Raw genomic sequence first — 22183 nt, 5'->3', positions numbered from 1 at the left:
GAGACTTGCTTTGTGTCCTAATATTTGATAAAATGTAGAGAACATTGCATGGTCTGCTGAGAAATGTGTTTCCTTAGTTTTTGCATGGGATGTTCTGTAGCTGTCCACTAGGTCCATTTACTTTGTGTTGTTAAACTCCAGTTAACTCCAGATGACTTTGACACCTGATCCTTCTACCTCTGCCTCCCAAGTGCTAGACGAACATGTCTGTACCATCATGCTCAGCTTTTCCAGGCTCGGGTATTTTTACTATAGCAACAGGATACCAACCAAGAGTGAGCAACAAAAGCAGCAAGCTTTCATCTCCCTTTTCTCATATCAAATCCTAAATCCCATGTCTCTAAATGGCACCCACTTTGTCACCACAGCTTGGCAGTATGTGAGCAGCATCAGGGAAGTCAGCAGAGATCCTGGCTGCTGTAAAACTCCACAAAGATCATGGAAAGTCCTTCCCGCCATCCCTTAGAGTCCCAACATGACTCTTTAACACAGACTATGCCCCTTTCAAATTGTTCCCCTCCTACTGAATGCTTCTACTCTATTTCCAGCAAGTGACAAGTACAACCACAGAAACCTGTCACTTTTGTATTTGTAATACTTGTTACTATTTAGAAAGTCACCTGGAGTTCATTCATGCAGCTGTGCTCAACTATATTCCTTTGAATGGCCTAGTATTCCCAACCCCTTGAAAAGTGGACAGATAAATCTAAAGATGTATATGTGTCATACCATATGACAGGGCTAAAAGATACATAAGGAAATGAGCTCTTCTAACTGGGCTGAGTCCCTCCTCACCCCACCTATCTGGCATACACAAATTTGGCACACATTTCTACACAGAGACTGTCTGAGGCGCATCCCTGCTGCCCACTCCTCAGAGCTTCACATCACTGGCTTCAGTGGCTTTTTTAACTTACAGTGGAATAAGAACCCAATACTACCAAAAGAAGCACTGTTTCTCTTCTCATGTCACAGGGGACACATAGCTGCCTGTGCTGGCAGCCACAGCATCCTCCAGCAGGATGAACTCTGTAGCTAACAACATCACAACCCCCAGAAACTCAGTTTCAGATCATAGAAAAATCCTTGGGATGTAGAATGCACTTTATTTCAAAATTGTCATTGCACTTATGGATAAGGTCACTTAGGTCACAGGTAAACCAAGAAAGGATAAAAGACTGACAGGAACACCTTATCCTCAGGGAGAGGAGAACCGGCCACAGAACAGAATCCCATTGGTCTTAACATGCTGAATGAAGAAAAGAAAGGGGCGGTTGGCACAGAAACGGGGGGTGATCCTGACACACCTCAACATCATGATGGCAGCTGTAGCAGCAGCAGCCTCTGTGCCCTCCTCATTGACCTCCACAAAGGACTTATGCACAACCTTGGACAGAGACAAACCATGCTTGGAAGATATTCCAGAAAAGTCTGCCCTGTCCTCAAAGGCATCAGTCATGCCCAGCTTGCACAGGAAGTCCTTCATGTCATAATTCTCCTCCAGTTTAAACCGTGGGATGAAAACCTCCACCTCTTCTTCATCCATCATGTCCAGCCTCGTCCACTCTATGAAATTTTCATAAGTTATTTCCTTTTCCACCTAGAAGAGAGTTGGACACTTTAGGACAATGTCCTCTGACACATGCTTCTTTTAATTAGAAGCCAGCACATGGGCTCCTAATTATTCACAAGCCATAAATCATGGAGGTAATGTGGGCCTTACTCGGGAAAGGAGTATCGCTGGGCCATAGGAGCCTGGAAAACTGGGTTTCTCACCCGGGGCACTTGAGATGATGGGGAAGCTCTACACTGCCCAGGGATGTGTGGCTTTAAGTTAATATAGTAGCTGGGAGGGGCTAGGATTCAGCTTGGTGGTGAGTGTTTGTCAAGCAGGCTCCAGGCTCTGAGTTCCACCCCAGCCTCACAAATGAATAGAAGATAAAAACATGAACATGGGAGTCTAGGAAGCCACCCCTGCAGAAACACAAATGCCACTCTTTCTCCCTCACAGTCCCATCAAGGTCTCGTGATCATTACCGTTTTCAGTTCAACGTGCTCATCTGGAAGCATGATGATCATGTTCAGCTCATTGCCAGCATAGGGAAGCAACAGAATCTTGGTGAATATCTCTCCAATATAGGTCGTTTTGAAGGTAGACTTCTTAAACATCATTTGCACAGGTTTCTCCTCATTCTGTAAAAGAGAGATAAATACTAAATTGAAAGGAGACACAAGTAACACATTGGGCAGATTCAACAAGGAAGTAAATGCAATAGGAATATTTGCTTTCTTATTATATTGTAAATGTATGAGTGTCCAGCCTGAACATATGTATGTGCACCTCCTGACTACGTGCATTTGGTGCCTGCATATTTTAGAAGAGGGTGTCAAATCTCCCTGGAACTGGAGTTTTAAATGGTTATGAGACACCAGTATGGTACTGAATTCAAACTCTGATTCTCTTCAAGAACATGTGTTTCTAATTGTCCAGCCATCTCTCCTGACTTAGGTACATTTTCTTAAACTGACTTCTGTGGTATGTCATCAGTCTCTCAAATGCTTGCTTAGCCCTTACATGCCCCCAAAAGCCCCTTCTTCAAGGTTTGGTCCTCAGGTGTGTTAGACTGAGAGGAGGTAGAATTCTGTTTGTTTGAGACAAAGTCTCACCGTGTAGCCCTAGTTGGCCTAAAATTGCTACACAGGTCAGGCTGGCCTTGAAGTCAGAGAGCTACCGGCTTCTGCCTCCCAAGTATTGTGAGTAAAGGTACGCACAACCATGCCTGGCATAGGAGTAGAATCTCCTAAGAGGTGGGGGCGAGAGGGGGTGTTTATGTCATTAGGATGTGCGCTTGAAAGGGGTTGTGGGATCCTGGCCTTGGCATGAGCCATTTTACTCCAGCACCTGTTCCTAGAATTCCAGTATCTTCAAAACAGGCCCCAAAATAATGGGTTCATCTCATCACAGACTTAAACTTCTAACACTGAGTCCAATAAGCCCTGTCTCTTATTGAGTTGGCCATTGCCACACTTTAGTGTCAGAAAGCTGACCGGCCCAATCTCTAAATGCCTGTGATGTCCTGGGCCAACATTCTTTTCTCTTGGGGTCTCATATATTCTCATCACTTTGAACAAATTTCCCAAATTCACTGTTCTAGCCAGGACTTCTCTTTGAACTGAGAAATATATTTTATACACTATTTGACTCCTGCATGTTGGTATTCCTTTGTTGGCTCTCCCTTGTAAATATAACCAAAACCTGACTTTATTTTTAAACCTCCACCTGAATAAGCATAGCCCTGGGATACAGTGATGACCTCTGTCACTGATCCCAGCACAGCAGCCATAGGTCCTAGCACAATGCAAGTGATACCACAGCACTATGTACCATTCTAGCAGGACAATAGTAAAAGAAAGTCCTTAAAACTTCCAGGAATAGAGAAAAGAGCCCACACTGCTTCCTATTCTTCCCCACTCTCTCTTCTTTCGTCCACTAAGTCACTGGACTAGTACTGAGGTTAACTAGATTAAGCCCCTTTCTGCCCAGGGAACTGGGTCTCAAACTTGGAACATTCCTCATATGCTCTGGTTGTCTGCTCATACACCATCTTCTCAGTGAAGTTCTTCAGTAGCTCTCGACTGAAACCACACCCTAGCACAGCATCCTGCCACCACCTCTGTATGAATGCCCCCTGACTGAAGAATGGATAAGAAAAATGTACATTTACATAATGGAGTACTACACAGCGAAAAAATAATGACATCTTGAGTTTTGCAGGCAAATGGATGGAGCTAGAAAACATCATTTTGAGTGAGGTAACCCAGACCCAGAAAGACAATTATCACATGCATTCACTCATGAGTGGTTTTTAAACATAAAGCAAAAAAAACCAGTCCACAAATCACAATCCCAGAGAACTTAGACAACAATGAGGACACTAAGAGAGACTTACATAGATCTAATCTACATGGGTCGTAGAAAAACACAAGATCTCCTGAGTAAATTGGGAGCATGGGGACCTTGGGAGAGGGTTGAAGGGGAAGGGAGAGGCAGGGAGGGGAGAAGAGAAAAATGTAGAGCTCAATAAAAATCAATCAAAAAATAAAAAGAATGGGAAAGGTCTCAGAAAGAGGCTTCTTGCTCTCAGCCCTATGTCCTTCCCTGTGGACTGCTGCGTCAGGATCAAAGTCCTGGTGTGAGCATGAGGACAAAGGTCCCATGCTAAGGATGGTAGAGCAAAGGAGAGTCAGTTCCCCAGAACATCATCCCACGCAGGAAGCCCCAGGCTCCACCCATTTCCTGCCTTCCAGATGAATGATGAATCTGTGTGCTATCAACTATAGTCATCTAGAGTTTCTCTTGCTTGCAGCTGAAGGAAGTTCTAATGTACATTTTGTCAATGACTGATTCCAAAGACAGAAATACTTTAATCAGGGAAAAAAAGAACAGTTTTTTAAAGAATAAATCTTAAAATATAATGCATTTCCTGAAAAACTGGAGGTATAATATCAAGTTTTTCTGGGAGATCTAAGGTCTGGTTAATGATCCAAAATGTGATATAATTAATTTGTTCTGTCAGCCTAGCAGTATGTGCAGTGAGACACAGACACACACACACACAAACACACACAGGGAGAGAGAGACTGACTAGATAGAGTTATAAAAAAAGGGGGGACACCAGCAAATAGCATACTCCAACCAGGAAGAGGTTGAATGTAGTCTATCCCATATAAATATCTTTTGTGTGATTGTCTGTAAGCAAAAAAGTAAAAAATAAAAATCTGTACTTCTCCCATCAGATCAAGACTGAGTTTCACATGCTGCTTAAGTGTTTACTGAGCACCGACCATGAGCCAAGCATTCATTAGACAGTTGTCTGCCCTCTGCTGTTTTTCCAGCTGGGTGAGAATGGTGATTTTCCCACTGCAATGTTTTGTGGCACCAGGTGGAGCTGTGGCCCTCTGAAGAAGGGAGAAGACACGAGACAGCACTTCTAGGAAGACACTGAAAAGAAAGGACTGTGCACCACTGAAGGGATCTCCAAGAATGCGCTGCTTTCAGGGTCACAAAGAGACAGCACATCTGGAGTTCAGACCTTCCTATCTCCAGAGTCACATGATAGACTGTTTCAAGTACACGGCAGAGCTCTGACATCAGGTTTGTCTCAGCAGCTGCCAGTGACACCATGGTCAGTGACAGAAGCAGGGCCATGTAGACTGCAGACCAGTGACAACATGCAGAAGGAAAGGGGAAGAGAAAGGCCTCAAAGATGAGAGAGGGAGCTCTAGCTGAGGAGCTGCCCAGAGCCATGAGGGGCATGGGCTACATGAAGCAGCCTCCTTGTGTTTCAGAAGCCAGTGTGAACAGGGGACCTTGCTCAGAAGTCTCCTCTGTTACTGCTCTGTGTTTACCTTGGAGACTTTGAAAGGCATCTCCCGGGTGTCCTCTTTGTTAAACTGTTTCTCCCAGTTTCCTTTGAAGTAGATGGCATTTACAAGGACCAGCAGAGTGTCTGAATTCACTGAACCTGGAGACAGCAGCTCTTGGATTTTATCTGAAAGAAAAAATTTTTTTTTTTTTTAAAAAAAGGAGTTAAAAACACACGGTAGTTGGTTGAGAATGAATGGCTTCCATAAGCTCATATATTTGAATGCTTGGTTCCCAGTTAATGGAATTATTTGGAAAGGATTAGAAGGTTTGGCCTTGTTGAGGAAGGTATGTTGTTGGGGTGGTCTTTCAGATTTCAAAAGCCCACAGCAGGCCCAGTTTCTCTCTCTGCCTGCTGCCTGTGGATCAGGATGTAGGCTGTCACTGCTCCAGCACCAGGCCTGCCTGTTCCCTGCCATGATGACTACGAACTAATCCTTCTAAGACTGTAAGCACCAATTTAGAAGGACATTTGTACTTACAGCAACAACCCTGGCATCAAGAAGACATCATTTTTGCTTCTGAAGATTTATTTTTAATTGACGTGTGTGTGTGTGTGTGTGTGTGTGTGTGTGTGTGTGTGTGTGTGTGTGTGTGTCAGGCATGCTTATGTCCACAGAGGCGCAAAGTGTTAGTTCCCCTGGAACTGAAAGTATAGGAAGTTAGTATAGATGCCAGAAACCGATTCAGCACCTCTGCAAAAGCAGTCTGGGTTCTTAACTGCTGAGCCATCTCTCCAGCATCAAAGTCAAACTCCTTTTTAAAAAATGTTTTAGAGAGAAGAAAAATAAGTCTAAAAGATTCTGGTAAGAAAAAATTCACCATTGAAATAAACACATAAAGTTAATGCTGGACAGGCAGTTAGAATTTAAAGCCACGCTTGAACTGGAAAGGCATAATTTGTGCCTACAACTTAAAGAGAGAAACTTTAGACTGTTTTAAAATAGACTGGTTACAAATTCAAATTTTAAAAATATTTGAAGTAATAGATATATTTATCTTGATCCGAACATGAGAGAATGCATATTGAAAATTATATAAAAACTTGTCAACATGCATATTTATGAATTAGCTTAAAATAAATTGAAAGTAGAATAGCGGTTATAAAATGGACTGTATGCATGGCGGTGGTGGTGCATGCCTTTAATCCCAGCAATTGGGAGGCAGATGCAGGCAGATCTCAATGAGTTAAGGCTAGCCTGATCTACAAAGCAAGTTCGAGGACAGTTAGGACTGTTACAGAGGAAAAAAAAGAGGACCTTGCAATCTACAACCACAGGTAAATGGGGGTTTGGCCCAGCATCCACAGCCATGCTAGATAACTACAGAAGGGAGAGCATCACCCCCAGACAAGAAAGAGCTGCAGAACTAGAATGAAAGCATTCTGTGTTCTTTATAAATAATGTTTGAAAAAAAATAAGAAACAGAGGGAGGGACAGTTGGAGGGAGGAACCGAGGATCAGAGAGACCGCAGGTTGGTAAGTTTTCAAAGAGGTGTATCAATTATTGGGAGACATCATAGAGTCACTGTTAAAAGCTAGGGAAAGTCAGATAGAGTGAAGTATCATTTAGTCCCACCACTGGGAGCCAGGCTGAGTTTGAAGCCAACCCAATCTATACAGTAGGCTGTATGTTACCAGTGCTACATAGTGAGCCACCCTGTCCTTTAAACATTAAGGAATAGGGAAAAGCTATGCAAAGTGTTAGACATGATCTTACTGCCTGACTGTGGGGTAGTGGGAAAAACTGCCATCAGGTACAGCTTTCTGAACAAGCAACAGCCAAAACATCATTCCAACTCAAATACATGTTGAACCCAAGGTGCTCATGGCAGTAATTCCTATCTTGCTTCATACTACTTCACTGTGGCCTTGGTGATGAGCACACATAACCACTTTGTAATGTGAATGTCATTGTGTTATCCTATAAAATGCAATGCCATCAAACACCTGACGGCAGGTGCGCACAGATATACACAAACACTCAATAAACAAACAAACAAGAACACCATTTTCAAAAGTAGGCTAACTGCTTAACAGGAACTGGGGTGTAGTTCAGGGACCCAGGTCCTGCTCAGCATGCTCAGGGCCCTGGATTCAAATCCCAGCTCTGAAAACAAACAGAACAGAACAACTCTGTGTTCACCTTCTGTCTTTTTGGCGACCCAGGTGTTGATGTGCTGTCGGGACTGCTCTGTGTCACCCTTAAAGTCCAGCTCTTCCATCTCTGCTTCGTAGAACTTGCGGCAGGAATCTTTAAAAGACTGAGACAGAGCAACGTGATTACACAGCCACGAAAGTGATCAGCACCAACAGCCTCCTTCCTTGATGCGCAAAAGCAGAAAAGCAAATTTTTATGATTACAGATGTGACTTGCAAATGAACACGTGGGAGGAGTATAAAATTCAGCCTTCCTGCATCCAGCTTTCTTTAACCACAGTTTATGAATGAGGTAAGATGGTGGTTGGTGGACCGAGTACCACTGAAAAGCATGATGAACAGCTGCATCCTTGTAGCTGAGGCTCAAGGAGGTATCTGGGAAGATGCTCAGATGCAGAACTTTATACGGTTGTCACTCTCATAATCCACCACATGGGCAGAGTGAGGCTTAACCCCATGAGAGCTACAGCATCTCTGCACTGTGCACAGGCTGGACTTTCTACCACAGTTTTCCACACTAACAGAAATACAAAAGTGCATCATTTGAAATAGTGACACCTAAAGCCGCAGAACACCAGGGAATGGCCATGGAAGCTATTAAACTGAATACTTCATTTTAATTTATTTTACTTCATGATATGGAATTTGAACAGCTATGTGACCATAGTCACCATCTCAGGAAGGTGATTTTCAGGGAGTGAGCAATTTCAGGGAGTGCACAAAAACACAGTGCATGCTGGGATGGGGTTCAGTGGTGCATCACGGAGGTGGAGGACCAGCCTGGCAAGCACAAGGTCTTAAAGGGAACCAAACACCAGAACCAGAAGACAAACAGAAGCTCAAGCCATTTGCTGATATGTTCTGTAAAATGACAATGACATTGATGACCTCCCACATTCTGCTGTGTTGTTGCAACAGAAAACTCTATACAGTGTAAATGGGCTGAAACTCCCACCATGCTGACAGTGTATATGGAATGACTTCTTAATATTTCTATGATACAACTTGTCTCTTGGATACATATTTAATTCCTCTTTGAGAAAACCGTTTTTATTTTTCATTTGTGTACTTATGTGTGTACACATAAATCTATGTACACGTGTATGTGAAGTCTAAGTTAGAAAGTGACTTGAAGTATCTTTCTCAAGAGCTCTCTCTGAACCTTATTTTTTGAGACGGCCTCTCACTGGACCTGGAGCTCAGAATGCAGCTGGCCAGGCTGCCCAGTGCCCTCCAGGTATCCACCCCTCTCTTTATCCCCCAGAGCCCTCCAGGAATCCACCCCTCTCTTTATCCCCCAGAGCCCTCCAGGAATCCACCCCTCTCTTTATCCCCCAGTACTAAGGTGACAGACATGAAACTTCATGTTGGGATTTTATGTGGGTGCTGAGGAGCTGAACTCGGGTCTTTATGCTTTCATACCAGTCATTTTGTTTACCAAAAGAGCTCTCTCTCCAGTCCCGGAGGAAAGAGAATTATGATACAGGATTTTAACACCACAGTCTGGGGAGCAGCTGTGTGGCCTTAGCAGAGCTAGTCTTCTACACCTCCTCAACCACTATAAATGAGAAGAGAGCAGTGGTACCCCAGGATCACCATTAGTTCTGGAGAGATTATTTTATTATTTAAATTATTATATATATTTTTATGTGAATGAGTACTATGCCTACATGTATATCGGTGTACCATGTATATCTCTGTTCTCCAAGGCCCAGAAAGAGATTAAGATTCCTCACAGCTGTAGTTATAGATGCTTGTAAGCTTCAAGTGGGTGCTGAGTTCTACTAGGAGTTTTCAGGTTTCAGAATTTTTTGGATTTAGTGATGCTGAACTTGAGTATTCAAAAAAAAACCAATAAAAGCTTCCAATCTCAAGATCAAAATTTAAAAGACTATAAAGTTGCACAAGCCCATGACAGGAATAGAAAGGAACACTCTGCTAGTATCTCTGGCCATTTGGGAGAGCAATGAGCAATACATCTTCTTTCTACAACTGTATCTGACTTCAATACCTGCACATGGACATGAAACCGCATTCAGTAACTCACTGCTGGTGATGGCCCACACCGCTACCCGCACACAAGTGTCTCACTATGTCACCAAACATCTACACTCAGAACTATCCGATGATGAATAATAACGCTGAGCACTGCTTGGGCTGTGGGTCAGTGGTAGAGTTGGGGCTTAGATATCTGAGACCCTGGGTTCTACCTCTCACACCAACAATAACAGTAATAATAATGAAACAGAGTCACTTGATACTGAGATTCAGAGAAGGAAAGAAAATACTCATAAAAATATACACATAAGGGGATAGAGAGATGGCTCAGTGGTTAAGAGCACTGACTGCTCTTTCAGAGGTCCTGAGTTCAATTCCCAGCAACCACATGGTGGCTCACGACCATCCACAATGAGATCTGGTGCCCTCTTCTGGACTGCAGGCACACATGTAGACATAACACTGTATACTAAATAAATAAATAAAGTTAAATACACACACACACACACACACACACACACACATATATATATATATATATACATACATAAGAAATTTCTTACCAACTAAATATCTGTATGTGCAGAACACACATCACCCTATATGAAAATCTCTTATTTATGAAGGGGCAGAGGTAGAGGATGGCTCCTGCTTAGATAGTCTGTAGAGTAAGAATATACTCACATGTCATTCCAAAGCATGGAAACAAACACAGAATTACATTAGTGGAAAAGGTAGTAGGGTGAATCCTTAGCTTCTGAGGACCTGCGTACCACATGATACTTACTGCTAGAAGGTCACAAGTCTTCTCTCCGAAGAGCTTATTGGCTGTTTTGAGCAAGTACTGTGTGCCAGTCTTGTTCACTTCGGTGAGAAGTGACTGGAAGCCCTGGTGGACATCTCCACCTCCATTGCCGCTGCATTTATCCAAAGAGAGTGCCTGAAATCAACAGATTAAAACACAGCTCAGCAGGACCAGCTATAGAGAATAAGTCAACACTAAACCCATCCTCAAAATCTTATAGATCCTTCCTGCCACTCAAAGAACCACACAATTGAAGATGAAAGTACCTGGACTCTTCCCTCTCTAGGGTCCTCCCTTGTACCCTGTCAGCTCTGGTCTGAGCAGAAACGGCCCTTCACAAGCTCAGCTCTTCATGTCCACTAACTGTGCTCTGGCTTCAAGCACGGCTACCAGCCAGACCTGCTAAGTGCAGTCAGTTCTGACCTCAGATCACACTGTGTCCTCCCTGCTCTAGAGTCTGGACTGGACCCAGCACTGTCTGCCCAACAGAATGTAGGAGAGGGACCCTGTTCTAAGCCTGGGTTTAAAAGGCCTGGCGGCTGCCACATTTATACTCTTATTTCCAGGCACTATGGTGGAAGGAAATCCAAGCCATCCTGCAGGAGGCCATCTGGAACATCCTGGAGTAACTGCACCACATACAGCAGCTTGAAAGAGAAGCAAGACCCAGCCAACAGTGAGCACCTGGGTACCAGACCTTAGATACAATTCCATAGACCTTCAAAGCCTTTGAAAACGCTATGCAAATTACTTCAGCTGCTGCCCTAGGAAACAGGTAAACTGCCTACAGTGGCTGTAATAGCTTGGAATTATAAAAGAAGGACAGAGTGTAAACTGAAGGCAAGTCTCTATGCCCTAACTCTCTTCGGGCAGGAGGCAGGCTGAGAAAACAACAAACACAGTATGCCTTGTAAAAACGAAAAGGTGCTGCAAAGATTTTACCCAGAATGCAAAGTCATAGCCCAAGTTAGTCTCCTCCTTTAATGCCAGGACAGCCTGTCTCTGCAGTTCAGAAACCTCTGTAGCTAAAGCACTCAGTCCAAGAGGAGCCCTAATGGACATGTCCCTGGCCTTCCAGACAAGGCTGCCCCATTCGAGAATTCCTTACCTGTGAAAAAGCTAAGGTTCATTAGAGCCAGAGAGAAAACAGTGGGCAGCACAGAGGACCCTGGTACCACCCTTTGGTGTTTTACTCAAGCTAACCCTCACTTACATACTGTGAGCACCGAGGAATTAGTGATAGGGCCCTAACAGGTATAGGGTGCATCCTTCCTCTCAAGTCTCCAACCATAGCCCCCGGCCATTTCATTCCATTTGCTCCTCAAGATGGATTTTTCTTGAGACTGAGAATGTGGAGGACCAGCTCAACTGACACTCCGTGGTATCCAGCTGCTGAGAAGCGATGCTGCCTACCTGAGCCATCTGGCTTGCAGTGTTTCCCTTTGCCCCCATGAAGACCATGGCCAGGGATGAGGAGATGCTCATGGGTGAGAAAAACACATTTTTTGAGCTGTCTTCACCCAGGATTTTCAAAAGATTTAAGGCAAAGGTGCCATTTGCTTCCCGAAGAGGATCCATGATAGCGAGCCTGGAACGAGGAATTAAAACCAGTATTACATAAATACGGCTGATGTGTGTGTGGGCTGCTTCTTCACTCTCACTCATACAGTGATGCTGGGGCTCAGTGAACAAAGGGGAAATCCCCACCTGGAAAGTAAAGGGACTTGCAGGAAGTGATACCACCCGGCTGGGCTAACTCGGGTCAGTGCTCGACCCATTAGCCAGGACGTCCACAAATGCAGCAGTGCAGCCTGGGAGCAGGCAGCTCTAGAAGCAGGGCCTGGCAGCTCTGACATCATCGTACACAGTTGCCAAATTCCTTTTCCCCAGTTAGACGGAACAACATTCTATGATTTCCCATCAGCTCCCCTGATGCTGGGAACTCAGAGCATGGGAAAGGATAGGAACAGGCTGCAGAAAAGAGAAGGCGCCCAGTTTTAGTGATGAGAACAGAATACCTTGCACAGCTTTACAGCTACAGCTGTAGTCAGCTGATCAAAGAACCCAAAGACACCCTGCAACCTGGGAAAGTGTCTTCACCCTGGAAGAGACTTTGCAGTAAGGATTATGGATCTTAAAATGAAATACCTTGCACAATTCAAAAGTAAATGGAATCACATATGGCCTTATAAAAAGGGATGTTAACTGGAAGATAGGGAAGAAGAAATTAATTCAGAGAAATGGGTTCTCTAGATCAAAGGACTCTGGCTAGCCACCATACCTGCAATCACAGTTCTGGGGAAGCTATGGAAGAATGTTCTCTATTTCAAGACTGGCTGGGATGCAAATGGAGAGGAAGAGGGGGTTGACGGAGGAAATCAGTACAAAAGATTTTAATTGAGAATAGCAAAGAAACACAAACCAGTAGTGAGAGTGTAACAATCCAAGGCACAGTAGGGAGACCACATAAACTCCCAGAGACTAAGAGGTGTCCAGGCAAATCTGACCTTATTAACAGGCTTATTTTAGTGGTTTCCAGGAGGCATTCATATCCACAGTCAAGCATTCTACTCTTCTTTCATTATATGGATGTTTCATATCAAGTAGTATTTATTGGCCACATGAGTGACAGGACTCTTAGACCCTTGCTCTGTGAGTACTATATAGCTCATACCTCTTCACATATATCATCTGCTCTGGGCCCAAATATATTCTTGTTTTATTATTTATTCCCTTATATTGATGCAACACACTGTACAACTTTCTAAGGAAGAAACAGTTATTCTGGTTTCTTGAACATCTGAAAATTCATTATTCTTCCATGCCACTGAGTTTGACAGAATCTATAAAAGGTTCCATGTGACTTTACATCCAGTCATTCAGCTATGGCACCACTACTTCCTAGCTAAGAGTTTTGCTGTTTGAGGGCGTGATGATATACCGACCTCATATCCTCAGAGCCCCTTTCGAACCTCAACTCTGAAAGCTTATGAACTTATTCTTATTTCTGATATTCTGAAACACCCACTTTTGTGTCCCTCTCTGAGCTCAACTCATGCATTTTGCTGGTCTCTTGGAGGACCCTTTCAAACTAGCAAGTGAAGAGAATTTTCCCTTCCCTCCGAGAGTTTTGAATGTACTGCTCCTTTCTCAGAGACTGACTCTGTGCTCTCTCTTTCTGCATCACCCATCTGTCAGATGCTAAACTCTTGAACTGACCTCATCCAGGACTTCCCTAACATGCGCTGCTGTGATAAAATACCCCAACAAAAGCAACTTCAGTGAGGGTTTCCTTTGGCTCAGAGCTCCTCATACCTCCAGAGGTCAGGGGGGAGATGAATACTTGTGCATTTATCTAGTTTTCTACATTTTGTTCAGCCCGGAAAATGGTGCTGCCAACTTTTATGGTAGGTCTTCAAACCTCAGCTCATATGATCAGGATAGTCCCTCAGAGGCCTGGCCAAAACACTGACCTAATCAAGACAGTAGCTCACGGTGTTCCTAAGTATTGTCTCCTAAGTGATTCCTGAACCTGTCAACTAGAAATCTATCACCAGCCTTCTCCAAGCCCAGGAACACACAAAGAAGAGCATTTGTATGGCACTGGGAGTCCAGTGGCTACAGAGATGACTGGCTGAGAAGCACAGCTACGCAATGAGTCAAATATCTATTCCCTTTCACCAGCATAATGGCCCAGCACACAGCTGAAAGGCTTGCAAAGACTGACTGCTTGGCTTAATCCCAGGTCCAGCAAACTCAAAAACAAAGGGGTGGTGCCCCATGTGGTCCTATATCCTCATGGTCTCTTCTTGCCAGATACTGGGAAGGTGGGGCACACAATGTTGATCACTCTAATTCCATCTGCTGCTACTGGCCTGAGATAGTTGTAACTCCCTAAACTAATTTAAAGGTGTTTGGGGCATGAAATGGCCTAAAAGAATTTTAAGTACAGTCATTCCTGGATATCAGTTGGTATCTGAAGATGCCAAAATCCTCAAGTGCTCAATTTACACATGTAAAATAACTTAATAATTGACCTAACCAATGTACATGCTGCTATGTACTTTAAATACCCAACACAATGTAAACACTAGATAAATGGTCCTGTTACCATACACTGTACAGTTTAGAAAGCAAGAAAGGGAAGAGGGTCTGAATAGGTCTATACAGCTCAGGCTGGCCTCAAACTCTTCTCCCCCTGCCTCAGCATCCTGAGTGCTGGCTGGGATTACAGGTGTGCAGCAACACAGTTCAGTTCTACAATGTTTTCTGTCAGATTTTGATTTCTATTTGCTATTTCATGCTGAGTTCATTTGAAATTCATGTATGGCAATAGAAGGTATGGGGAGCCCCATAAACTTGGTGTATTTGAGCCAAGAGTGACCCAAATGCACCCACTCTGTATGATGACACAAGTCATAGTGCACACAGTCACTCAGGCAGCCATGAAACACTGGGACACTCCCCATGTACACTGATAACAGTGATAACATGTGCCCCAGCTCTATGAAGTTAGTCCCTGATCGCACAGTTTCCAAAGGTTACTTGATGCATCAGATTCCACACCCAAGTCCTCAACTACTGGAGGAAGGAAACGGGCAGCCTCCGGAAGAGTCCTATTACAAGCAATCGCCTCCAAGTAAGCCAGAAATTATTAAGTGCCAAGCCTCACCCAGTTTTTCCTCCCACCCAGCTTCCCGACACCACATGAATGTTAGATTCCCATCCTTCTCACTCTCAAAACAAATCTAAGCAGTAAGGGGGAAGAGCAGGCCTGTGACTCAGTGGTAGAGCAATTGCTCAGCAAAGCAAGGCCCTGGATCCATCAACAAACAAGAGGAAGGGAGGAAAAACCTAACTCACATGCCAATTTCATCTGGCAAAGAAACTCTGTCAAAACTTTGCTCATGTCCTTCCTCCTAGCCCGACAGACATTAAATCTCGCAACAGTTCTTCTGGAGTGAGTTTAAGAAAAAAGAGTTTTAAAGATCTGGAATGTTTTCTCATAAATTTCTATGTTTGAAATCCTCCCCAGCACTGAGGATTTGTCGGAACTTCCTAGCACAGCTGGGGCGTCGCCCCTGCGGGACCCATGCACACTGGACAGGAAAGATCGCCAGAACGCCCAGCCCTTGGCCTCCTTCCGAACCCCTCCACCCCCCACCCCCACCCTAAATCCCAACGCCCTTCGCAGTGCGTCAACAGCCCGCGTCTCCGGGGTCTCCAGAATCATTAGTGACCGAGGGACATGAGTGGTCACCTGTAGCCTGGGACCCCGGCACAACAGCAGGGCCGGCTCCGAGTTGCCCCCATCCCGCGCCAGCCGCCTCCTCTAAGGACGCTGGAGGATCTGTTCCTGGCCGCCGATGGCACCAACCGGTCAGGACCAGAAGGCTACTAACCCAGCTGCGTCACGGGCCTCTGAAGCCACTATGTAGCAGAGGGAACCCGAGCTGGGACCACAGGACTGTAGAGTCACGCTACACCCGCCCGCGTCCCGCGCCACAGCTAGCCCACAGCAGAGCATACCCGGGACTCTCGGTTCCTGGTCGGTTGTGAGCTGAGCGGAGACTAGGAGGAGCCAGCAGCGCCCGGGGCCTCAAATACCTGAGGGGCGGGGTAAGAGGGTGGAGTCTGGAGCCCTGGCCACAGCCCTAGTCAAGAGCAGGGCCAGGTGAGCCACTGAAGCCCTTCAACCTAGCCCATCCTCTGGCTCCTGGCCAGCTGCCTTTGATCTTTCTAGTACTTTCCTGAAGCTTTGGCTAACTCCAGGCTATAGGAATGCGGTGATGTTAACAAAACTCTAGTTGGAAACTCTGGGTGGTTTTCTACAGCCTGTTTACTGTGCCCTTTAGACCGTTTGTCAGCCTTTGGGGGATGGACATAAATGTGGCAGAGCAAGACAGACGTTTAAAGTGAGGGGGGAAGACTTTACTGGGGTGAAGGCAGAGTGCCTGTCCCGCAGGCACAGAAACAGAGAAGCGGTCAGTGCCCATGTCCAAAGACTCCACTACTCCATTCTGGAAAAGTCAGTCTTGCAAGCGCTGATATTTCTCATAGATTAAAATGAAAACCCTGTCTGCCATCTTGTGTTCCTTCTAGGAAACAGGCTGAGCTGGTGGGGAGAATGCTGGTCGGGTTTTAAACCTTAAAGAAAGGTCAGGTCTAAAACATCAGATTCTTTGCTGTCTCCTTTGCCCTTACCCTAAACCCAGGGTTCCCACCAATGACCATGTTCACATTTACAGTGGCTATTTCTGTGCGGGCTGTCCTAATTTATAGAACGTTAACCAGAGACCTTGGCCCCTCTGCCTAGAATACGTTGGTAGAAAACTAGGAGGCCACCCCCGCTGTAAAGTTTGAAGTACTGAAGAAGCAAAGGCATTCTCAGAACATCTTACTATCCTTCATTTCACTCTCGTTTTGAGAGGGGTTTTTTGCTTGTTTTTAAGATTTTAGATAATTTTGTGTGTATACTGTGTCTAATATGGGCTCGTGTACATGATCTCAGTGCCTTCAGAGGGAAGAAGACAGTGTAATGACCCCTGGAACTAGAGTTGTGAGCTGGGAACTGGACTGTGATCCTCTGGAAGAGCAGTACCTGCTCTTAGCCCTTAGATATCTCTCCAGCCCCTCTACTCCAGGTTTTTATTCCAATTTATCCTTCCAGGATGTCCTATGCAAAAATACTGTGTGTATATAGGATGAATGTGGATATATTAAAATTCTACATAGAACTGTAATTTTTCCTTTCCTAAAAAGACTAACATTCTGTGATCAATAATTCTGGATGGTCTGTGTATATGTGTGTGTGTGTGTGTGTGTGTGTGTGTGTGTGTGTGTGTGTATGTACTGGGCATATGTGTATGTCTGTGTGTGTATGTACTGGGCATATGTGTATGTCTGTGTGTGTATGTACTGGGCATATGTGTATGTATGTGTGTGTATGTACTGGGCATATGTGTATGTCTGTGTGTGTATGTACTGGGCATATGTGTATGTGTGTGTATGTACTGGGCATATGTGTATGTATGTGTGTGTATGTACTGGGCATATGTGTATGTGTGTGTATGTACTGGGCATATGTGTATGTGTGTGTATGTACTGGGCATATGTGTATGTATGTGTGTGTATGTACTGGGCATATGTGTATGTCTGTGTGTGTATGTACTGGGCATATGTGTATGTATGTGTGTGTATGTACTGGGCATATGTGTATGTCTGTGTGTGTATGTGTGTGCATGTGCTGGGTATATTTGTATGTGTGTGCGTGTGCTGAGTATATGTGTGTATGTATATGTATGTGGGTGCTGGGTATGTGTGAGTGTGTATGTATGTATGTTTGTCTGGGTGTATGAAAGAGATCTTGCTTATTCTTTCCCCCAGCTATACAGTACTCCTTTGTGTGCATGTGACGGATTCCTATGATTTTAGGTTTTTAAATAAGCTACATGTAGTGGGGGCAGGAGTACATGTACCTGGGGACAGCAGAAGCCTTTGGTTACCCTCTCGGCCTCATTACCATGACCATGGTTCTGGCTGTCTGTTTACTTCACTGTCAAGTCTGTGGGCCAAGGTGTTCTGTAGGTCACTACAGCAGCTCTGCTTCAAGACATCCAGTAGTCATGCCACAGCAGAGGAAATAACTCCACGACACCTGGAGGATGGGCTCTGATTTAGTAAACTCCCTTAAGGAAATGTTTCCAGATCCTCCCAGAAGGATCCCTCAACACGAGGTTGTTCAATGTGCGTTTGTCACATTTTATGGTGTGTATTCCTCTGGACTTATAATGGGAGACGTGGTGGCAGTCAAAAGGAGCCATTTAGAAGTACACAGTGGGTGAAGTCCTCCAGTGGGTAAATAATGCTAGTGCTAATGTGACCAAGGCCTGGGATTCAGTTGTCTACTGTGTCCACATTGGGCACCACTAGAAATCACATTAGGAACCATCTTCCCTCTCCTTAGGTAATTCCTGAGGGGCAGGAGTGGGTGGGTTATGGGAATCTTCCCACCCTACCCCCTCCTGACAGTAACTGAACCCAGAGCTTCTGTATGCTAAACCCACACTCTGTCGCTGATCTCCCTCTCCAACTCAGCTCCCTGTGCTAGCAATTTTTTTATAAAGCCTAGCAAAGCAGTCTCTAAAGCCTGATGGAGAATATAAAGGTGAGTTTCCCATCACTCATAGGTCTTCTCTATTTTCTCCTCCTTTCCCTCTTCTCTTCCTCATTTAATGAAGAACTAACTGTGCTTATCCCTGGTAGAGAACCTTAGCCCTGTGGACCCTGAATGGTCCAGGAAATGGAAGAAAATGAACAGGAGTGTATCACGGTATCAGTGACTCATCAGTCTCCTGGGTTTCTTACTTTTCCAAGGGGGTTTTCAGAGACTGAGTCTCCACTCACAGCAAATGTCCAGGCACTGGGAGCACCTACATATTAGTATAGGTGGCAGACAGATGGATAGATGAAGACAAGGTCACTGTGCGAGGACGAAGAAATACAGAAGGCAAGGAAGGAGGATGTCGCTCCGTGATAGGAGTTGTCCAGCATACATAAGATCTAAAGTTTCAATTATTTGCAACACACACACACACACAGAGAGAGAGAGACAGACAGACAGACAGACAGACAGACAGAGATGAAAGAGAGACCACAATAAAATACATCAATACAAGTTCAAACAAAAAAGTCAAACAAAAACTCCAGGTACAAGACTAAAAGAAGAGTATGGAGAATACCAAGCGGGATCTCTCCTGGCATCCTGCCTAGAACCTGGTAAAACGATAGCTACCCAGCATGGAGGAAGCTTCCAGATCAGTACCAGCTTGATTTCTTCAAGCTGTGTAACCAAACTGTGTGGAGACTTCAGTAATAGGATCTTTCCATTGAGTAGTGGTGGGAAACCAGGAGGAAAGACAATAGAATGTATTATTTTAGGGTCTCTAGAACCTTCTTACCTAGCAACTCCACATACTCCAAAGTATCTCATACCTAGCATTAGCTTTTTGTTTGATAATCTTTGGTCTCTGGGGGCAGAAAGAATGTAAAAGCCAGAGTTCAGAGGACTGCTATAACACAGTGTCTTCTAGACACAACAGTGCCATTGTATCCATGAACTCAGCTCATCTACCTATACAAGAAAGGTAGTCAACATCCCAGCATGGATGAGAAAAGAGCTCAAGAGGAACTACTGGTAGTTGATGGCTTCTAGGAGAGGTAGAGTCAGGGGTGTTGCACCTGGAAATCTGCCTATGAGCCAACCCTGCCTATAAGGACAACCCTATACCCTGATCTACATGAATCGTACTAAGTGGGCCCAGCGGGTTATCTTTAAAAGCAAGAAAGAAAGGAAGAAAGAGATGGAGGAGGAAATGAAGTTGGGAAGAGGGGGAATTTCAATCCAAAGTTGGGGGCGGGGAACATGATTAAAGATACATTATACACATCTATGAAATTTTCAAAGAATAAATTTTAAAATTTAAAATTCCATCCTCAGCACCTTTACAAGGCAAACAGAAAACTGAGTGGGAGTCAGGCATGGGAAGAGATGAAGAGACAGCAAAAAGCCAAGAAGCAGCTTGAGGAACTATAGTGAAACAACCAACCAGAGCTGGAAGGAGCTGGAAGGATTGTGTTTAAGGTCATAACCACAGCGGGCTTTAGTATATCATTTGCCTTTTTAATTGTGACAATCAGAAACAGTGAGCAAACTACTAGGAAATATAGAAATTGTCTGCCAAAAAAAAAAAAAAAGAAAAAGAAAACCAAAATTGAAAAACGTCTTGCTCAAAAGCACAACAGTGGTACTGTTTTTCTTTGTCTTTAACATTTTGCTTTGTTTTGTGTTTAATCAGCCTCTTATTCGATGGCTCAGATGACATTTGCACTGCACAGCTCAACACAGTAACCTAGCACCTGGAAGACAGTACCCAGAACAGGTGGGGCCATGAAGCTTGTTGGTCCCACTGTGCCAGAAACCTGGAAGATGGCTATGACCTGAGTCACCATTATCTCTTTACTGTTGAAAGTATATACTCTTGCATTTAAAACTTAAATTTTGAGAATCTTGTTTCTCTGGAATTTTGTTTTTTAAAGAACACCCGGTCGTAAGAGTTCAAGAACTCCAAACCTGCACAAGTCCTCCTTCTCATGCATTTTCTTACATTTTAGCAAAACCATTCATTTAGAGGTCATATATCCACACTTTTTAAAATCAGTCTACAACCAGCTTTGCACGTTTTTTGTTTTTTGTTTGTTTGGGAGTTTTGTTATAGTTTTAAACAGTCTTCCACTTACTCTGTCTGGACGTCACTATGTATTTCAAGCAGAACTCAGTTTCATAACAATATTACTGCCAGCCTTCCAGATGCTGGGGTTACAGGTGTGAACTACCATCCCCAGTGTGGAGAGTACAGCCTGTGGACTGTAAGGCACTCTGCAGTCAGTCAGGATGTCCACACAAGATTCGCCTCTCAAATATCCTTGGCTTACTCACACAAACATTCCTCATAATACAATATAATATAAAATAATATATAATATAATATTCACTGATATAAAAGTGAAGCAGACATCTCACCAAGCAGGCAACAGTTGATTGGGCAAAAAATGCTACTACAGGGTTCCACTGGGGAGTCTCCTCCAGTGAGGATGCTTCAGAATCTTGCAGGCTTGACCCACATTCACAGTGAAGTCCTTCAGTTGTGGCAGGCTGGGAGGATGGCACTAGTTCAAGTTGCAGGGGTCCTTGAGACTGTAAGCCAATGGCTAGCACTGACAAGTGGACTGTGAGCCCAGCAACAGTGCTGGAAGTTCAACAGCCATGCACAGTCGCAAGCCCTCTTGCTGATGAGTATCAACACAGATGCTACAGAAGTCTAGAGACCATTCCCAAAGCTTCAATTTTTATATCATTTCATTCAGTAGTAACTTTGTGCTATCAGGGCTCAAATGGGTCTGGTTCATCGGCTGGTTCTTGGTTAGGCTTGCATCTGACCTGCATGGAGGCTAGCCTGGGACTTGCTTCTGAGGACTTGCTCTTAAATGAGCTGCCTGGTGGCAAACTTAGGCATCACATAAGATGGTTTTAACTATGTTCCTAGCACACAGCTAGTTGCCTTTTCTGGGACAGGGTCTTGATGTCTCAGAGTGGCCTCAAAACAGCAATCCTTCTGTCTTAGCCACCCACGTACTATAATTACAAACATGTATCAATTATGCCCATCGAACGCTGCTGAAGATAAAACAAGTGTTTTATCATAGCATGAACAAGCATGAGATACATTAACAAGCAAGAGACATGGACTATGAGTGAGTTCATAAAAGACAGGAGGCAGAATTAGAGTTTATTAGATATGTTTAAGTACAGCTACTGTGAGCAAGGCAATAGAGAAAACTTCACAGAGGCCTTCTAATGGGATAATTTTCTTGGTGGGCTGGTGGCAGAGGAGGTGTCTCTATGAAAGCAGTCAATGTGACAGTGCCCTGAATCTTTAGTCTTACTGGGTGGGACACTAATGAGGAGCTTGGGTCTAACTGTTTCGGCAGACATCTATTATTTTGCTGAGGAATATATTTTACAGAGTTGGTTGTCTCTTTTGGGGACTGGCTGTCTAGGCAAGGCAGGCATGGGCTCCTAGGGAGCCAAACCTCTGAGGGTGTTGACCTACTCTTTCAAGAGTGTAATTCTCTACAGTGGTATCAAGCTGCCCTAGGACAGACTGCAGGAATAGTTTGTTCAGGTAAATTCCTTCTCATCTGTTCAGAGGCAGCAGTGGCCTTGCTCTAAGGAAA

At 44.3% G+C, this 22183-nt stretch overlaps 1 protein-coding gene across 3 annotated transcripts in view; it reads right to left on the bottom strand.

The window, feature by feature from the left end:
- Positions 1–1086: 1086 nt before the first annotated feature.
- Positions 1087–22183, bottom strand: part of LOC142848200 (serpin B6) — a 65362-nt gene continuing 44265 nt past the window's right edge. Inside the window, exons 1-7 of one of the 3 annotated variants that reach the window (XM_075969930.1) lie at positions 15917–15993; positions 11801–11975; positions 10370–10522; positions 7571–7688; positions 5410–5552; positions 2038–2193; positions 1087–1600 (exon numbers count right to left, since the gene is read on the bottom strand). In XM_075969930.1, the coding sequence (XP_075826045.1) occupies positions 1199–1600; positions 2038–2193; positions 5410–5552; positions 7571–7688; positions 10370–10522; positions 11801–11965 (1137 nt within the window). In that variant the 5' untranslated portion in view covers positions 11966–11975; positions 15917–15993 and the 3' untranslated portion in view covers positions 1087–1198. Of the gene's footprint in view, positions 1601–2037; positions 2194–5409; positions 5553–7570; positions 7689–10369; positions 10523–11800; positions 11976–15647; positions 15994–22183 lie in introns of those variants that run through there. The other 2 variants (XM_075969928.1, XM_075969931.1) reach the window with 2 other exon arrangements.

Source organism: Microtus pennsylvanicus, chromosome 4 (genome assembly GCF_037038515.1).
Source record: "Microtus pennsylvanicus isolate mMicPen1 chromosome 4, mMicPen1.hap1, whole genome shotgun sequence".
NCBI lineage: Eukaryota > Metazoa > Chordata > Mammalia > Rodentia > Cricetidae > Microtus > Microtus pennsylvanicus.
This window is presented reverse-complemented; position numbering and strand designations above follow the sequence as displayed.